Below are 14,545 nucleotides of genomic sequence, written 5' to 3'. Positions count from 1 at the left end.
CACTTGTGAAACACTGGAGGTGATGGCTTGAGGATACCCCAATCCCACCTGAGTAGCCACCTCATCTTACTGGATGGCAGGATTTGACCAGCAAAAGCCAAACATCCCGTTCTGGATTCCATGTGCCTTCCGTGACCATGCTCCTGTGGTTTTTGATGATCCAGGACCCATGTGAGCCGCACTGATGCAAAAAGAAACAAAGCACAAGATTCTGAAGGGTTTTCATCACATTCGTGGTACGGAAAGGGAGAGACCGGTCCTCATTACAACAGTAGAACTCAGGGTGTCATCCAGAGTAAAATGGTTGGTGGTGCATTCAGGACAAACAAAACTAAGCCCTCTTTGACCCCTGCACCGCTCAGGGATGGCCTTTGCTGCTGCAGGATGTGACCATGGCCACCAACTGCCCAGCTGGATGTGAGATGTGTCATTGGCTCTGACATGCTTTCTTTAGGCAATAGTAACTATTGCCCCCTGGGGGGATCTGGAGGGGGACCATTGGTGGGGAGGAGGCTTTAACCCTTTGCCCCTGCTCTGGTCCCAATCTGGAGTGGGGCTCCACACAGCTGCTATTTGCTTCAGGAGGAAAGCTCTTGGTTGGCAACCTTCAGTCTGGAAAGACTATGGTATAAGCCTACAGCACCCGGTATTCCCAGGCGGTCTCCCATCCAGGTACTAACCAGGCCTGACCCTGCTTAGCTTCCGAGATCATGGTATAAGCCTACAGCACCCGGTATTCCCAGGCGGTCTCCCATCCAGGTACTAACCAGGCCTGACCCTGCTTAGCTTCCGAGATCATGGTATAAGCCTACAGCACCTGGTATTCCCAGGCGGTCTCCCATCCAAGTACTAACCAGGCCTGACCCTGCTTAGCTTCCGAGATCAGATGAGATCAGGCATGTGCAGGGTAACAATTGGTTTTAAAAAAGAATGGAGGAAAGGTTAACCATGGTGCAGGTAAATGGAACCTCCTATTCCAGGCGCAGCAGTAGACCACCAAATACCAGGTGCTGGGGAGAGACCACAGGGGGAGAGCTGTCACACTTTGCTTGTGGGCAGCCTGGCGGCACCTGACTCACCACTGCTGGAGACAGAAGGCTGGGGAGATGGACCTTTGCCTTGATCCAGCAGGGCTCTACTTGCGTTCACAGCAAGACTGACCTGACTTCTTGCCTTGCCTTTGAAGGTCTGGAACAGAAAGCCACGTTAGCCATGTGTCGGGTGTTGCATCCTGGTTGTGGGAAGGGGGAAGCTATGTGCAATTTGCCACTCGGCTGCTCTCCGCCTGGGGAACCATCTGTCTCTGCCTTCCTGATTGTAGGAGTTCTACCGACCCCGTTGGCCATGAAGTCATCTGGGCGTTGGGAGCAGGCTGCCGAGACATCATCTCCCTGCAGGTGGCGCCACTGCACCCTTGGTAAGAATGACAGTCCAGTCCCTACCCCCTCCTTCTTTTTACTCCCCTTCCCCACAGGGGCTGTGAGCTGCCTATGGGTCCTTCCTCCCCCTGCTCCCTGCCTCTGAAGAAGGGGAAGGGCTCTTATTCAGCAGCACAGCCAGAGGCGGTCAGGAGTTGGCCAGGTGGGGCACTGACTGAGAGCCCTCCCCAAAGAAAGACTGCTAAATCCTAGTACCCGGTGTCAGTGTTGGCCATGGGGGTGGGCAGAACCCAGGTCCACAGCAGCTTCGTGCCAACCAGGAGCACTGCAACCTCCAGTGCCGTCTCAGTTCCCCGTCTCCATGCTACAACCTGCCCATCCCTTACTGTGCACCTCATGCGCTGCCATGAAACCCAGATGTTCACAACCATGCACAAGGAGCACATTAAGGAGGGGAAGTGATCAGCTTCTTGCTCAAGGGGCAGTCCACATCAGGTGGCTGCATTGATGGGCCTGCTGTGGTGCAACTAGGGCCCCTGCCTTGCATGGAGAAGGCCCTGGGAAGCATCTCAGGTAGATAAGAAGAAGACCTCTCGGCAGAAAGCCTGGAGAGCAGGTGCCAGTCAGTCTGGGCAGTGCGGACCTGGATGGATCTGTGGCCAGATTGAGCAGAAGGCCGCTCTCCACTGGAACCCAGAGGGGCCTGACATCTGGACTCTTCTGTGCCCCACGTCGTGATGAGAACAAGGCTCTTGGTTCTGCTGCCCCAGCCATCACCATCTGTGCCCAATTGTCCTCTTTTCATGTATTGGAGAAATGTAGTTTCTTTATTCATTTTAACTGGACCACGTGCTGCTTTGGGGACAGTTGCCAAAAGAACCAGGGGACACCCACTAAAATTGAGTGTTGGGAGAGTTAGAACAGACAAAAGAAAATGTTTCTTTACTCAGCGTGTGGTTGGACTGTGGAACTCCTTGCCACAGGATGTGGTGACGGCATCTGGCCTGGACACCTTTAAAAGGGGATTGGACAAATTTCTGGAGGAATAATCCATTACAGGTTACAAGCCATGATGTGTATGTGCAACCTCCTGATTTTAGAAATGGGCTATGTCAGATGCAAGGGAGGGCAACAGGATGCAGGTCTCTTGTTATCTGGTGTGCTCCCTGGGGCATTTGGTGGGCCGCTGTGGGATTTGCAACCCCAAAATCAAGACTAAGACCAGTAATAGTGCGGAGAAATTGAGTGACGTCCTCGGGGGAGTGAGGGTCGGGTAAGGCAGAATCTGAGAACTCCCAACATTTGTTCCTTTTTCAGAAAGTAACCAAGGTTGGGGGGAAGGAGTGGATTCCCACAAGTTGCATGGAACTCCCATAAGTCGGGGAGATGACATGTTCCCTTCTTGACTTGCATCACTTAATGACATTGTGTAAATTGCGATGCTTTGATCAGTTTCTTGTCTGAGTTTGTTTGTTTTTTTTTAATTCTTTTCCAGTCAGCAACCAATGCGCTTCAGCAACCGTTGCCTACAAATGATCGGCCGCTGTTGGCCGCATCTAAGAGCGCTGGGCGTCGGCGGTGCAGGCTGCGGCGTGCAAGGACTGGCTTCCTTAGGTAAATTCCAGTTTGTGCCCTCTTTCTGTGGAACTAAAAGAGCTGCCCACGGGCAGGTTGGGGGGGAGCAGCTGGTAAATCCATGCTGGAAGGAGAGGGGGTCCAGCTGAATGTGTATGCACTGTGCCCAATGCACAAGCTAACTTAGGACCATGCTGGGACCAAGCCCAAGTGACTACTTTTCTAGCTGTGTTGGCATCCTTCAGTCTCAGAAGACTCTGGTGTCACGCTCTGAATGGTGGTTCCGGAACAGAGTGTCCTCTCCAGTGCGCGAAGCCTGGGTAAAGTAGGTATGGAGGATAGGCTGTTACCCATGCAGCAAATCCCCCCTCTCCATGTCGCTGAAATGGTCCAATGGAAAGGCAGAGGTCAATATGGTTGGTTCCAGCGGCGTCGCAGGAGTTGCCAGAACGTGACTGTGTTCAGCCATAAACTGCCTCAGGGACTCCGGCTCCGGATTTTGCCTCGAGGTTGACTCCTGAAGCCTTTTCCATAACTGGATGTAGCCACAAGGCAGTGGAGGTTTGGGGTCAGAGTTTTCCTTCTCTCCGATGAGCTGCCTTCCCAGGCTGACGAGTCCCATCTACCCGGTGGCTGTTTAGTCGCCTCTTAGGACAAGTACAGCCAAACCAAGGGCCTATTCTTATCCCCCAGCCCCCAGGGGAAACTCAGGGGAAACTTTCTTACAAGCAGAAAAACAACTGGGTAGAGAATACAAGATCCTGAAACACGGTTATGTACATTGAGAGAGTATTGTCAGTCACAAGCATAGAGCATTCGAGTCCATTCCAGGGGGTTACAGGTGGTAGGTTGGAAGTCCATAGGTCACTAGATTCAAGGCTAGAGCAAGACGTGCACACTCTCTCCTTGCACATGGCCAGCTGTGCCAGGCCAGGCTTCTTCCACTGACGGCAGCCTCCGGTCCTGGGTCCAGGGGGTCCTCCGTGGGTGGTCTCTGTGGTTGTCTGGCTTCTGGATGAGTTTGTTCATGCATTACAGCAGTGGGACACAGATCAGCATGAGGTGACATACAGAGTAATAAGCAATTAGCTAAAGGCAAAGGGAAAGAGAATCAAGTATGTCAGTCCTTCTGACAGCATGTGCGGGTGCAGAGTTGCTCAGGTGGTATATAGTCCAAGGTTGGAGGTGGGCAAGGCCCACCTCCTCCCTGCATAGGGCAGGTGGTGTGCCCCCCCCAGGCGCCCCCGAGCTGAACAGTCTCTTGGTTGGATCGGGGGCATTCGGGGGGGGGGTCCACCTGCAGTGCAGGTTGCCTCCAGCGCTCCCAGAGCTGGTGGGAGGCTGTTGCTCATCTCTTGTGGGAGAGAGCAGCTTGTGGCTCACCCCTTGGGGCTAGCTAAAGCCCAGGAAATTGTGTGCCTTGCCTTTTGAGCTTGTCACTCTAAGCAACAACGGCTAGGCCTACGTACTGCATCAGCCCAGGAGGACTGCAGTTTTCTCTTGAAATGAGCCGCTTGGACAGGCATTGCTGCAGGAAAAGGAGGTTTGAAGATACTTTGAATGAATGAATGAATGAATGAATGTCCTGGAGCCCACAAGCATTCTCATATTGATGGTTGCCTTGGAAGCACCGTGCTGTCTGATGGGGCTGACTTCAAATTTGAGGAGGCCATGGCCAGAATGCCCTCTGCAGACCCTTCCAACCTGGGTGACTCCCCAGCCTGGTCCAGTCTGGTGGAGAACCTGCTCTACATTGCCTGGGGTGGAAAGGGAAGGATGTGGGGTGTGCTGAGGAGGCAGTGACAGGCCTGTGCTTCTCCATGGCCCTGCACTCCCAGAGAGGAAATCCCTGCCTGCAAGTGGGATGGGAAAGAGGAGGCTGCAAGGGAGCAGCTCTCTGGACTGGGCTGACGGTTCTGCTGTGGGGAGATGATGGGCATAGGGCCAGGGTCAGGGCCAGTCTCCAAGAATGCTGAGCTCTGAGTGCCAGTCCCAGGAACTGATTCTGTGGTAGGAGACAGGCAGTAGCATAGCTACGGGGGGGCTCAATGGTAAGAACTCCAGGTGCCGCAACATGCCATGTAAGTGACACCCCCCCCCCTCGCTGCTGGAGTCTTTCTGGGAATTTATGTCTTCCCCTAGCTACACTACTTGATTGTGTAGTCTTGGGTAGCTCTTTGAGCTTCAGCTTACCCTCAGGCCATGAGTTCCTCACTGACTCCCCAGCCAGATATCACTCTGAAGAAAGGGATTGTGCCTCATAGGGAACGGCCCAGGGACCTAGATGTGGGGATGGAGACTCAGGCTTGTCTGAGCCTCTGACACGCTGCAAGCCCCAGGCGTGGCCAGCTAACCTCCAAGTGCATCTCTCCCTTGCCAGCCCGCAACTGCATGCGCTTGCAAGTGCTGGAGCTGGACCACGTGGCCGAAGTCAATCAGGAGGTGGCTGCCGAGGTGTGCCGGGAAGGCCTGAAAGGGCTGGAGATGCTGGTTCTGACATCCACACCCGTCACACCGAAAGCTCTGCTGCACTTCAACAGTGAGTGTCAAGTCCAAACGGGTTGCACAGGGTGGCTCTAGGACTAGCCAGGCAGGGGGATGGAGGAGGTTCCTCCGGAGTTCCGGGAGGGTGGGGTGAAGCCTGAAGAATGAGCATCTGGGAGCCAGAAAGGAGAAGCTGGAGATGCCGCAACATTTGGGAAGGGCCAGTAAGCCAAGGACAGGAGTCATTGGCTCCTAAGCAGAGCCCCAGCAAAGGTGTTGCATGATCCAAGTTAATCCACACACCCCAAATACAGAATTTAGTACTACGAATTTTTCTACCCTTCACTGGTCCATCAAGCTCAGCACTGCCGGGTGCTGCCTGGAGTGGCTTTACAGGGCTCCAGAAAAGGATCTCCCCCAGTCCTTCCTGGAGATGCTGCAGACCTCCTCGTTTAGGTGGATTGGTTGGCAACCTTCAGTCTCGTAAGACTATGGTATAAGCCTACAGCACCCGGTATTCCCAGGCGGTCTCCCATCCAAGTACTAACCAGGCCTGACCCTGCTTAGCTTCCGAGATCATGGTATAAGCCTACAGCACCCAGTATTCCCAGGCGGTCTCCCATCCAAGTACTAACCAGGCCTGACCCTGCTTAGCTTCCGAGATCATGGTATAAGCCTACAGCACCTGGTATTCCCAGGCGGTCTCCCATCCAAGTACTAACCAGGCCTGACCCTGCTTAGCTTCTGAGATCATGGTATAAGCCTACAGCACCCGGTATTCCCAGGCGGTCTCCCATCCAAGTACTAACCAGGCCTGACCCTGCTTAGCTTCCGAGATCATGGTATAAGCCTACAGCACCCGGTATTCCCAGGCGGTCTCCCATCCAAGTACTAACCAGGCCTGACCCTGCTTAGCTTCTGAGATCAGACGAGATCAGGCATGTGCAGGGTAACAGTTGCTGATTTAGGTGGATTAAGGAATGATGAATGGTTTCCTGCATTCCCTTGTTGGTTCATTTATTTGGTTTTCAAATATGGCATTGGATGCTGAGAAAGCCTAAATAAAGGTCAGTGTGGTTTAAAACGGACTGAGCAAAACATAAGGGGAAGAAATAAGGAAATAACACTATCCGGAATTTATCATATTGCAAGCCCAATCCTATGCACGTCTACTCAGAAGTAAGTCCTGTTATAGCCAAGGGGCTTACTCCTTGGTAAGCATGGATTGGATTGCAGCCTCAGTTTCTGGTTAGTATTGTGTGTGCCAGAAGAATCTCGGTTCCCTGAAATGTTGATAAAAGTAACAGATAAGGAAAGGTCTTATCTGTGGAAGAAGTGGGTGGTGGGGTCACCCCGTATCAGGTGTACCTGGACATTATTTTAAGATAATTTGCTGTATGATAATTGGCATACAGCAAATGGCAGCTCACCCCACAGAAGATAAGGCATGGATCCAAATGAGTTCTCCCAAGCCTCAGAGATGTGGTTTAGTGAGGCAGTTCACCTGCAGCGGTTCTGTCCACGAGTCCAGTTGGAGGAGGGGGATCAGGACTAGAAAAGCATGAAGATAAGGTCAGAGTTGGCAGTTCTGTCAGGCCCTGCAGAAGTATGAGGAATTTGGAGAGACAAAGACTGGTGTGCAAGAGCTCGGATAATGGTGACACAGACTCAGCGAAGGTTGAAATTCGATCAGTATGGTAATGGGAGGAAAAGGTCTATGATGAGGGGTTTAAAATTAGCATACAGATTGTGCTAGAGAGATGGGAATATTAAATATATTAATAACTTAAGAGCGACAGAGACTTTTCTCCGTATGGGGAGAAAAGGGAAAGTTTCCCATGTGCATAATCTGCTAGATCAGGGGTGCCCAAACCCCGGCCTGGGGAACACTTGTGGCCCTCGGGGGCTCTCAATCAGGCTCTCGGGGAGACCCCAGTCTCCAATGAGCCTCTGGCCCTCCAGAGACTTGTTGGAGCCCATGCTGGCCTGACGCAACTGCTGTCAGCAAGTGAACGACTGTTCGACTTCTCACCTGAGCTGTGGGGCAAGGGCTCCCTCCACTACTTGCTGTTTCATGTCTGTGATGCAGCAGTAGCAGTGAAGGAAAGCCTGGCCTTGCTTTGTGCAAGGCCTTTATTCATTCATGTAAGCTCCATCTCTAATATATTCATTTATGTAAATTTATTCAAATTTTAAATAGTAAATTAATTATTTTTTCCCCGGCCCCAGACACAGTATCAGAGAGATAATGCAGCCCTCCTGCCAAAATATTTGGACACCCCTTTGCTAGATTAAGTAACATGAGAAACTCCTAGATGGTGGATAGTTCCTTTTTGCTTTTAAAACAATCACTGTGCATATTAAATGTTTAAATTATTGAAAGCTGTGCATTTTAATATAAAGTGCAGATTAAAGGTTTGCTAATAAAATTTTAACATGGAATCTTGCACTTAGGGTGCGAAAGAGAAGCAAGTTCATTTTCAGAGAAATATTCATTGACAGTTTTTTTTTTGGGGGGGGGGCTCCTGCATCGGGTCATGGAACTGAGAGGGGCCTTTGGCTCCTGCCTCTTCCATTCTGCAGGACTTCTATGCAGCAGGAAGGGGGGTGCTCTGGGGTCTTCTGCTAGCTGTCCAAGTGTAAATAGTCCCCTATGAATAATGGCCAAGATGACAAAAGGAGGGGTCTTCCGCTCCCCAAGGCAGTGGCATAGCTAGAGGGGGTGCAAAGCACTAAGTTTTGCAGGGAGCCTCACTGCAGCATGCAAGTGGCACCTCTCCCTCCCATTTGGAGCCATTCCAGGTGGGGAGGAGCAAAATAGAGGAGTACGCCTGGCTCCAAAGGGAAGGAGGCCCCTTGCACTCTGTGGTGAAGCTCCCTGCAAAACTTAGTGCTTTGCACCCCCTCTATTTATGCCACTGGGTGCCAGAGCAGGCTAGTGTTTTGTTTGTTTGTGATTTGTTTTTAAGTCAGTCTGCAATCCTTTGACTACTCCTGCCTCCTTGTGACTTGAAACCAAAGGTGTTTCTCTGACCTTAAAGGTGTCTGCCGGAACCTGAAGTCCATAGTGGTGCAGGTTGGAATTGCTGACTACTTCAAGGAACCAAACAGTGCTGAGGCCAGGAAGATGTTTGAGGAAATGGTGAACAAGCTTCAGGTAAAGAGACTTCAGTGCAGCACATCTGGCGGATGCTTTCCTAGCAATCAGCTTTGCAAGAAGGCTGGAAGAGAGCATGGGAGGAACTTGGGCCTTGGCAAAACAGTGGGGAACAAGGGTGTGGGGCCAAAATCAGCTGCTTGGGGTTGGCGAGAGAGCTTCAGTAAGCACTGAGGGAAGCATGCCAAAAAGAATCCCTGATTGCAAGGAGGGAGAGGCAGGACCTAGAAGGTCCTCAGATCTCTCTCTCTGAGGTCTTGGAGCTTGCAAAGTCTGCAGGCTCATCAAGGGCTGACTGTGTGTGGCAGTCAGAGGATGAGGAGGGAGAACAATAGCTGCCCCCTTGGGAATTCGAGCCATGGAAAAAGAGGGCTATGTCTGATTATGGGCTGTGGGGGCACCAAAGAATAGGGTCGCCTCCTTCGTGTCCCGCTTGTGAGTGCCCACAGGCATCTCACTGGCCTTTCCTGGAGATGGAATGTGGCCCTGGTCTGATTCCCACAAGGCAGATCTGATCTGCTGGTGGGAGGGGATAGCATAGCACCAGCCTGGAAGATCCTTCAGTCACCACAAACTTGTGGCAAAGAGGAGCTTCCAGGTTCAGAGGCAGTGTACCTCTGCGTGCCTGTTGTGGGGGAGAGTCATGGCCTTCCAGCCTTGCTGATAGTCTTCTCCATTAAGGTTCTTTCCGCTGAGCTTCACGAATCTTGCTGACTTCTCTGCTTGAAAGTAGCTGCTGGGAAGTGAGGTCACCAACCCCACGAGCCCTGCCGTAGCAGCCTGCCAGCTCAGCTTGCCTCCTGCCTACCCCCAGCCATTCCATTTGATTTGGGGGTTCTCTCAAGACCAGTGGCCCCCCTGATCCCAAGCGGGTGCTCCTGCATTTAATCCCCCCCCCCTCTCTCTGCAGGCCCTGAAGAAGAGACCCGGCTTTTCAAAGATTTTACACATTAAGGTGGAAGCAGGTTGTTAACCCTGCCAGGCACAAAAGTCCACCTTCTGGAGCCACCACCAGCAGCCTGCACACCTCTGCCTGGAACCGGCGCCTTAGTGAGCAGCCAGCCAAGCGCACCACTTTTCCAGCAGGCCTTCGGGACCGAAGCGATGCGCTCCTTTTCCCCACAGGAGGGTCGGCTGTGTTGTCGAGATGATGGTGCTACAAAAACCAACAAGGCATTTCTGAAGACGGCCAGGGAGGACGATGTGGCCTGGCCTCTCGCTTTTCTCTTGGGGGGGCAGCAGTGAACCCCCCCCCCCCGCTCCTCACCAGTGGCTTTGTCCTTGAAACTCTTTCTCCAGGAGCTGCTCAGTTACGTCTTGGCTCCGGGCAATGGATAAACAAGACTCTCCCCGCAGGCTCCTTCTCCTCGGCTCCTTACAATGATTGGCAGTCCCTGCAGTCACTCCTTCCTGGAGTCTCATTTCATCTTTTTCAGCCAAATTTCTCTTGGAATTTTTGGTCTTGGAGAGAAGCAGAAACTCCTGTTTTTATTCTCTTTTTTTTTTCTAAGAGGAAAGGGCCAAGCAAAAGCAGACAGGAAATCTTCCCTCGGGCCAGATGCTGCTACAGCCCTGCCCTCTGTTGTGGTGGGCATGTCTCCTCTTGGCAGCTGGTGGCCAGTGCTCTGGGGTGCCCGACTGCCACCAGTAGAGGCTTGGCCAGTTTCCCTCCTGGAGCCGCATTCCGTTTCCCACACAGGCAATAACGCATCTTGCCAGCCGTGTGGTGGCCTTGGAGAGGATTCTTCCTTTGCCCCCCTTTTTGATCCATGGAGAGAAGCCCTTCTTCTGGAAGGAAGGAAGCTTCACATTGATGAATGGCTCTGCATCGACAGAGAACTGAAGAACGAGCAGGAGATCTCACCTCTCTGCCTATAAGCTTCCACCATCAATCATCCCTGCTTAGCTGGCTTGCTGGAAAGCAGGAAATCCAGCTGCTGGCTTTCTCCAAGGATTTACAGTTCTCCAAGTGCCATCTAGACACATCGCTGCCCCCAACTCTACCCAGTTCCTCCGCTCTCTCCCATTTCCACTCTCCCTTTAAGAAGCAGTGCCGTTACCAAGAACCAGAAACCAGCTATGGCCCATTTCCCACTGAAATTGCTTTTGGGAGGAGAAGCGGTTGCTGTTTGATTTCTCAAGGTCTGGCTTGTGGAAGAGAAGGCAGAAATAAGGAGCTTGCCAAAAAAATGTGCCACTATGAGGATGACCCAATGCAAAAGTGACAACCTCTAATCAGCGGGCACAAATCCCAGGGAATCCTTTATTTCTCATGGCTGACACTGAGTCCAAGCATGCAAAAATCCTTTGTTACAAAACATCTACACGGAAACCCCTGAGAAAATCAAGGAGGGAGGACACATTTTCCAACTTAGGGGTAGGGATGCTACGAAGTTCCTTTAACAGCTGAAGGTCAACATCTGCAGCTTTTTTTCATTAGTGCATCCTTATACTGAGGGGAAAACTCCATCTGTGGAATTTCTGTCTGTGGCAGAGCTGATAAAGGCATGAGAACCCTACTCAGACCCACCCCTTATCAATAGCTTCTGGACTCTTAGTTCATTAGTTAGAATGACAGAGTAGATTGTGGTCCAAACAGTAAGTTTTTTTAACCCATTTCTGCCCAGCCCACAGGTGAACACATTTGATCCCTGCTGTGTATATACAGAAATGGCTTAACCTTCTGTTTTATTTTTTGTTGGAGGTAGGAGTTGTTCTCTTAAAGGAAATCAAGCTTGATCAGGGTTTTGTGTACAGCACACTGTGCAAAATAAATAAATAAAAATTCTGCACCAAGAAAATTCAAAAATTTAGGGACAAGAATAAATTATGCAGTCTATATCACAATCTTCTAAACATGCAATACTACAGTTCCAAAGCAACTGGGTATTGTTCGAAGCCCAGAGTTCAGGTATATCCACATGCCAGACTTTGAGTAGTTTTAACAGCCATTCCCTGTCCTGGAATGAGAGGTTCATTGAGGAATCAAATTAACTAAGTTTATAGTGTACATATGACCTTCCGAGAGAAGGAAAAAAGATTGAGGGGTGTGCCAAAAGTTTTCAGATATTTAAAAAGGGTCTTGGATAGAGGAAGGAGGCCAGTTGTTCATGTTTTTGTGTCTTGGCCATGAAGGATAGGACAGCAAGCAGTGGGTCTAAACCATGGCTTAGTTCTCATAAGCAGCTGACGAGGTGGTAAGTCTGTGTGGACTGTACTGCTTCCAACTATACATCTGTCCAAAAGAAAACTAGCTTGTTGTGAAGAAAGCGAGGTGCAAATTCTGCTGTAGTCTTTGTGTGTGGGTGTGTTTTAGCATGCGGTTGTGTGAGCCACCATCACCCGGCCCACCCTGCAACCTGAAAATATTACAATCAAGATGCTGGGCAGCCACTCGCAGCAGCGGATTTTGGCAGAATCCGGCGGGCCAGATTCATGTAGTGTTGAGGTGCAATGCCATTTTCAAGTCTGCTTTGTGCATTAAAGAGTGCAACAGTACTCTTTAATGTGGCACTACCGCATTTATGGTGGCATCAGCTTCTGTGGGCTGGAGTCAGTTTCATCTGATGCATCTTTTGATCCTCTACACCAGGGGTGTCCAAACCCCGGCCCTGGGGCCACTTGCGGCCCTCAAGGCCTCTCTGTGCGGCCCTCAGGGAACCCCTGGCCTCCAATGAGCCTCTGGCCCTCCAGAGATTTGTTGGAGCCCATAGTGGCCCGACACAACTGCTCTCAGCATGAGGGTGACTGTTTGACCTCTCGCGTGAGCTGTGGGATGAGGGCTCCATCCACTGCTTGTTGTTTCACATCTATGATGCAGCAGTGGCAGCAAAGGAAAGGCCGGCCTTGCTTTGTGCAAGGCCTTTTATAGGCCTTGAGCTATTGCAAGACCTTCGTTCATTCATACAAGTTCATCTTTAATATATTCATTTATGTAAATTTATTCAAATTTGAAATGTAAATTAATTCGGCCCCCGACATGGTGTCAGAGAGATGATGTGGCCCTCCTGCCAGAAACTTTCTGCTCTACACCGAAAAATTTAACATTTGAATTTGGAAAATGCATTTTTGCAGATAAGCATCTCATATCATTCTTAGCATTCATATATACCCCTTTGGCGCACTTAAAGTGTTTCACATACATTTAGCTTATTATAAGAGTTGCAATACATGCACCTTATGAAGCTGGTCAAGGTTGTTAGTTCCAGGTTACAGACAGGGAACAGAGGCCTAAGATCACCAAGTGACAGAGGCAAGATTTGAAGCAGGAACAACCTCATCTGGAGCTCAAGCTCATAGCCACATTTGGAGCTCAAGCTCATTTGAAACACAAGCGCATGAGTGTTCCCCCAAGATGCACTCATAATCAAGTGTCCACAGGGTGGGAGACTTCACTTTGGCATTATGTTAACACATGGGATTGCCCCTAGAATATTTTGGCCAGGAAGCCATGTGTAATAGTTCAGCTAACAAGGAAGAAGACTCCAGAGGGAAAATGAACTTCTGACCCAGTTTGGGGAGAGACTAAAATTCATTTCTTCTTAAATAAATTGTTGCCTTCTCCAACAGCCAACTCATATGTTAGTTATTAGTTTAAAAAAAATATTTTTGTAACTCTTCTGCAAGACTTGCACAAACTTCAGTATTACTTAGTTTTTGTTCTGGGATTGCAGAGACCTCACACCTTCTGAAGTTCAAGGGGTCTGCAGTACAGAAAGGAGTCTGCAAAGCCCCAGACCGCCGTCTTTGGTCTGCGGCTCCATGTGCACTGCATGCTGGGAAACATGGCCTTCCAGGAGTGCGTCACCCCCAAGTTTACAGCAAAGGTGGTCATTTTGTCAAACCCGGTTTTGATACTGCTGCCCTCGAGGAAGCAGTGCAGGACCGTCAAGAGGGAGTAGGAGTGCAACACATTTTCACTGCCGAAGAGTCAAAGGATGCCACGAAACCAGCAAAAAAAAAAATCTCAAACCACGAGGAGGAGACAAAACGACAAGGATTGGAAAGGGAGAAAGTGAACACACAACCTCCCGAATTCCACCTTTTGATACTTTTCAACCCGCGGCGTTCTGGCGGCGACGGCGGCGAACCACCAGCTGAACGGTCGCTTTCGTTCCAAACAGCACAGAAACTTGATGAAAACTTACCTGAAATGCAAGAAAGTCAGTATTTATTTCTATAAAGGATTACAAAGAAAAACAAGAAGAAAGGTCTTCAAGCAAAGTTATTTACTCAGCATGTATCTCTATATGCTCTGTTCTTAGTGAGGGATTGTTCTTTCAGAGAGTCGTCGTTCTTCCCATCTGTTCATCCACAAAGGGCAGAGGAGAGACCGCAAGGTTCCTCGGCTGCCAGTACAATTGCATTTCTTTCCTCCCCCTCTTTCTCTCCTTCCTTTTGCAAAAGTTAGCACCAGAGGGGATGGTTTGCTGGCCCATCCAGCACGATGACAACAGAACCCATTCCAGCAGTGTTGTTTTGGTGGGGTGGGAGACCTCCTTGGTGCTCTGCAGATAATGCCACCAGCACTCTCTGGTAGTGAAATCCAAGGATTGCGGCTCCTGATGGATTCTGGGATGTGCCTCCAGGACTGTGCATTTAGCTGGATGCCACGGGACTCGGTTTTGGTTTTTGGATGGGGCTGTGGCGGCATCCACGTTTGGCAAGCCCTCCAAGTGGCAGCGTTCAATAGGCCGAGGGGCTCTTGGGAACATCAGCGGCCAACCGGCGTTGGCAGCCTTGGCATTCCCCCTTGTTGGAATGCTGGAGTTACAGGGTTAGCGGAAAACAAGCAAGTGGTCATCTTGACCCATGGAAAGTCAGAGTTCTGCGTTGCTGGTTGCTGTTGTACACAAAGAGAGAACAGTTTTTAAAAGGGTGTGGGTATGCAGCCAAACGGAGACCAAAGTATCTTTTAAGCTATCTTTAATCCTTTGGTTTGGAGCATTGA

At 50.5% G+C, this 14,545-nt stretch overlaps 1 protein-coding gene and 2 pseudogenes across 1 annotated transcript in view; 1 reads left to right on the top strand and 2 right to left on the bottom strand.

Moving 5' to 3' along the window:
* FBXO41 (F-box protein 41) overlaps window positions 1-9,568 on the top strand; it is a 35,745-nt gene extending 26,177 nt beyond the window's left edge. Inside the window, exons 8-12 of the mRNA XM_066632739.1 lie at window positions 1,322-1,417; window positions 2,875-2,993; window positions 5,335-5,493; window positions 8,480-8,595; window positions 9,506-9,568. Coding sequence (XP_066488836.1) covers window positions 1,322-1,417; window positions 2,875-2,993; window positions 5,335-5,493; window positions 8,480-8,595; window positions 9,506-9,568 — 553 coding nt within the window. The remainder of the gene's footprint in view (window positions 1-1,321; window positions 1,418-2,874; window positions 2,994-5,334; window positions 5,494-8,479; window positions 8,596-9,505) is intronic.
* LOC136656374 (5S ribosomal RNA) lies at window positions 806-919 on the bottom strand (annotated as a pseudogene).
* Window positions 6,286-6,402, bottom strand: LOC136656267 (5S ribosomal RNA; annotated as a pseudogene).
* Window positions 9,569-14,545: the final 4,977 nt, after the last annotated feature.

The sequence above is a fragment of the Tiliqua scincoides genome, chromosome 6 (genome assembly GCF_035046505.1).
Source record: "Tiliqua scincoides isolate rTilSci1 chromosome 6, rTilSci1.hap2, whole genome shotgun sequence".
Classification (NCBI taxonomy): Eukaryota; Metazoa; Chordata; class Lepidosauria; order Squamata; family Scincidae; genus Tiliqua; species Tiliqua scincoides.
This window is presented reverse-complemented; position numbering and strand designations above follow the sequence as displayed.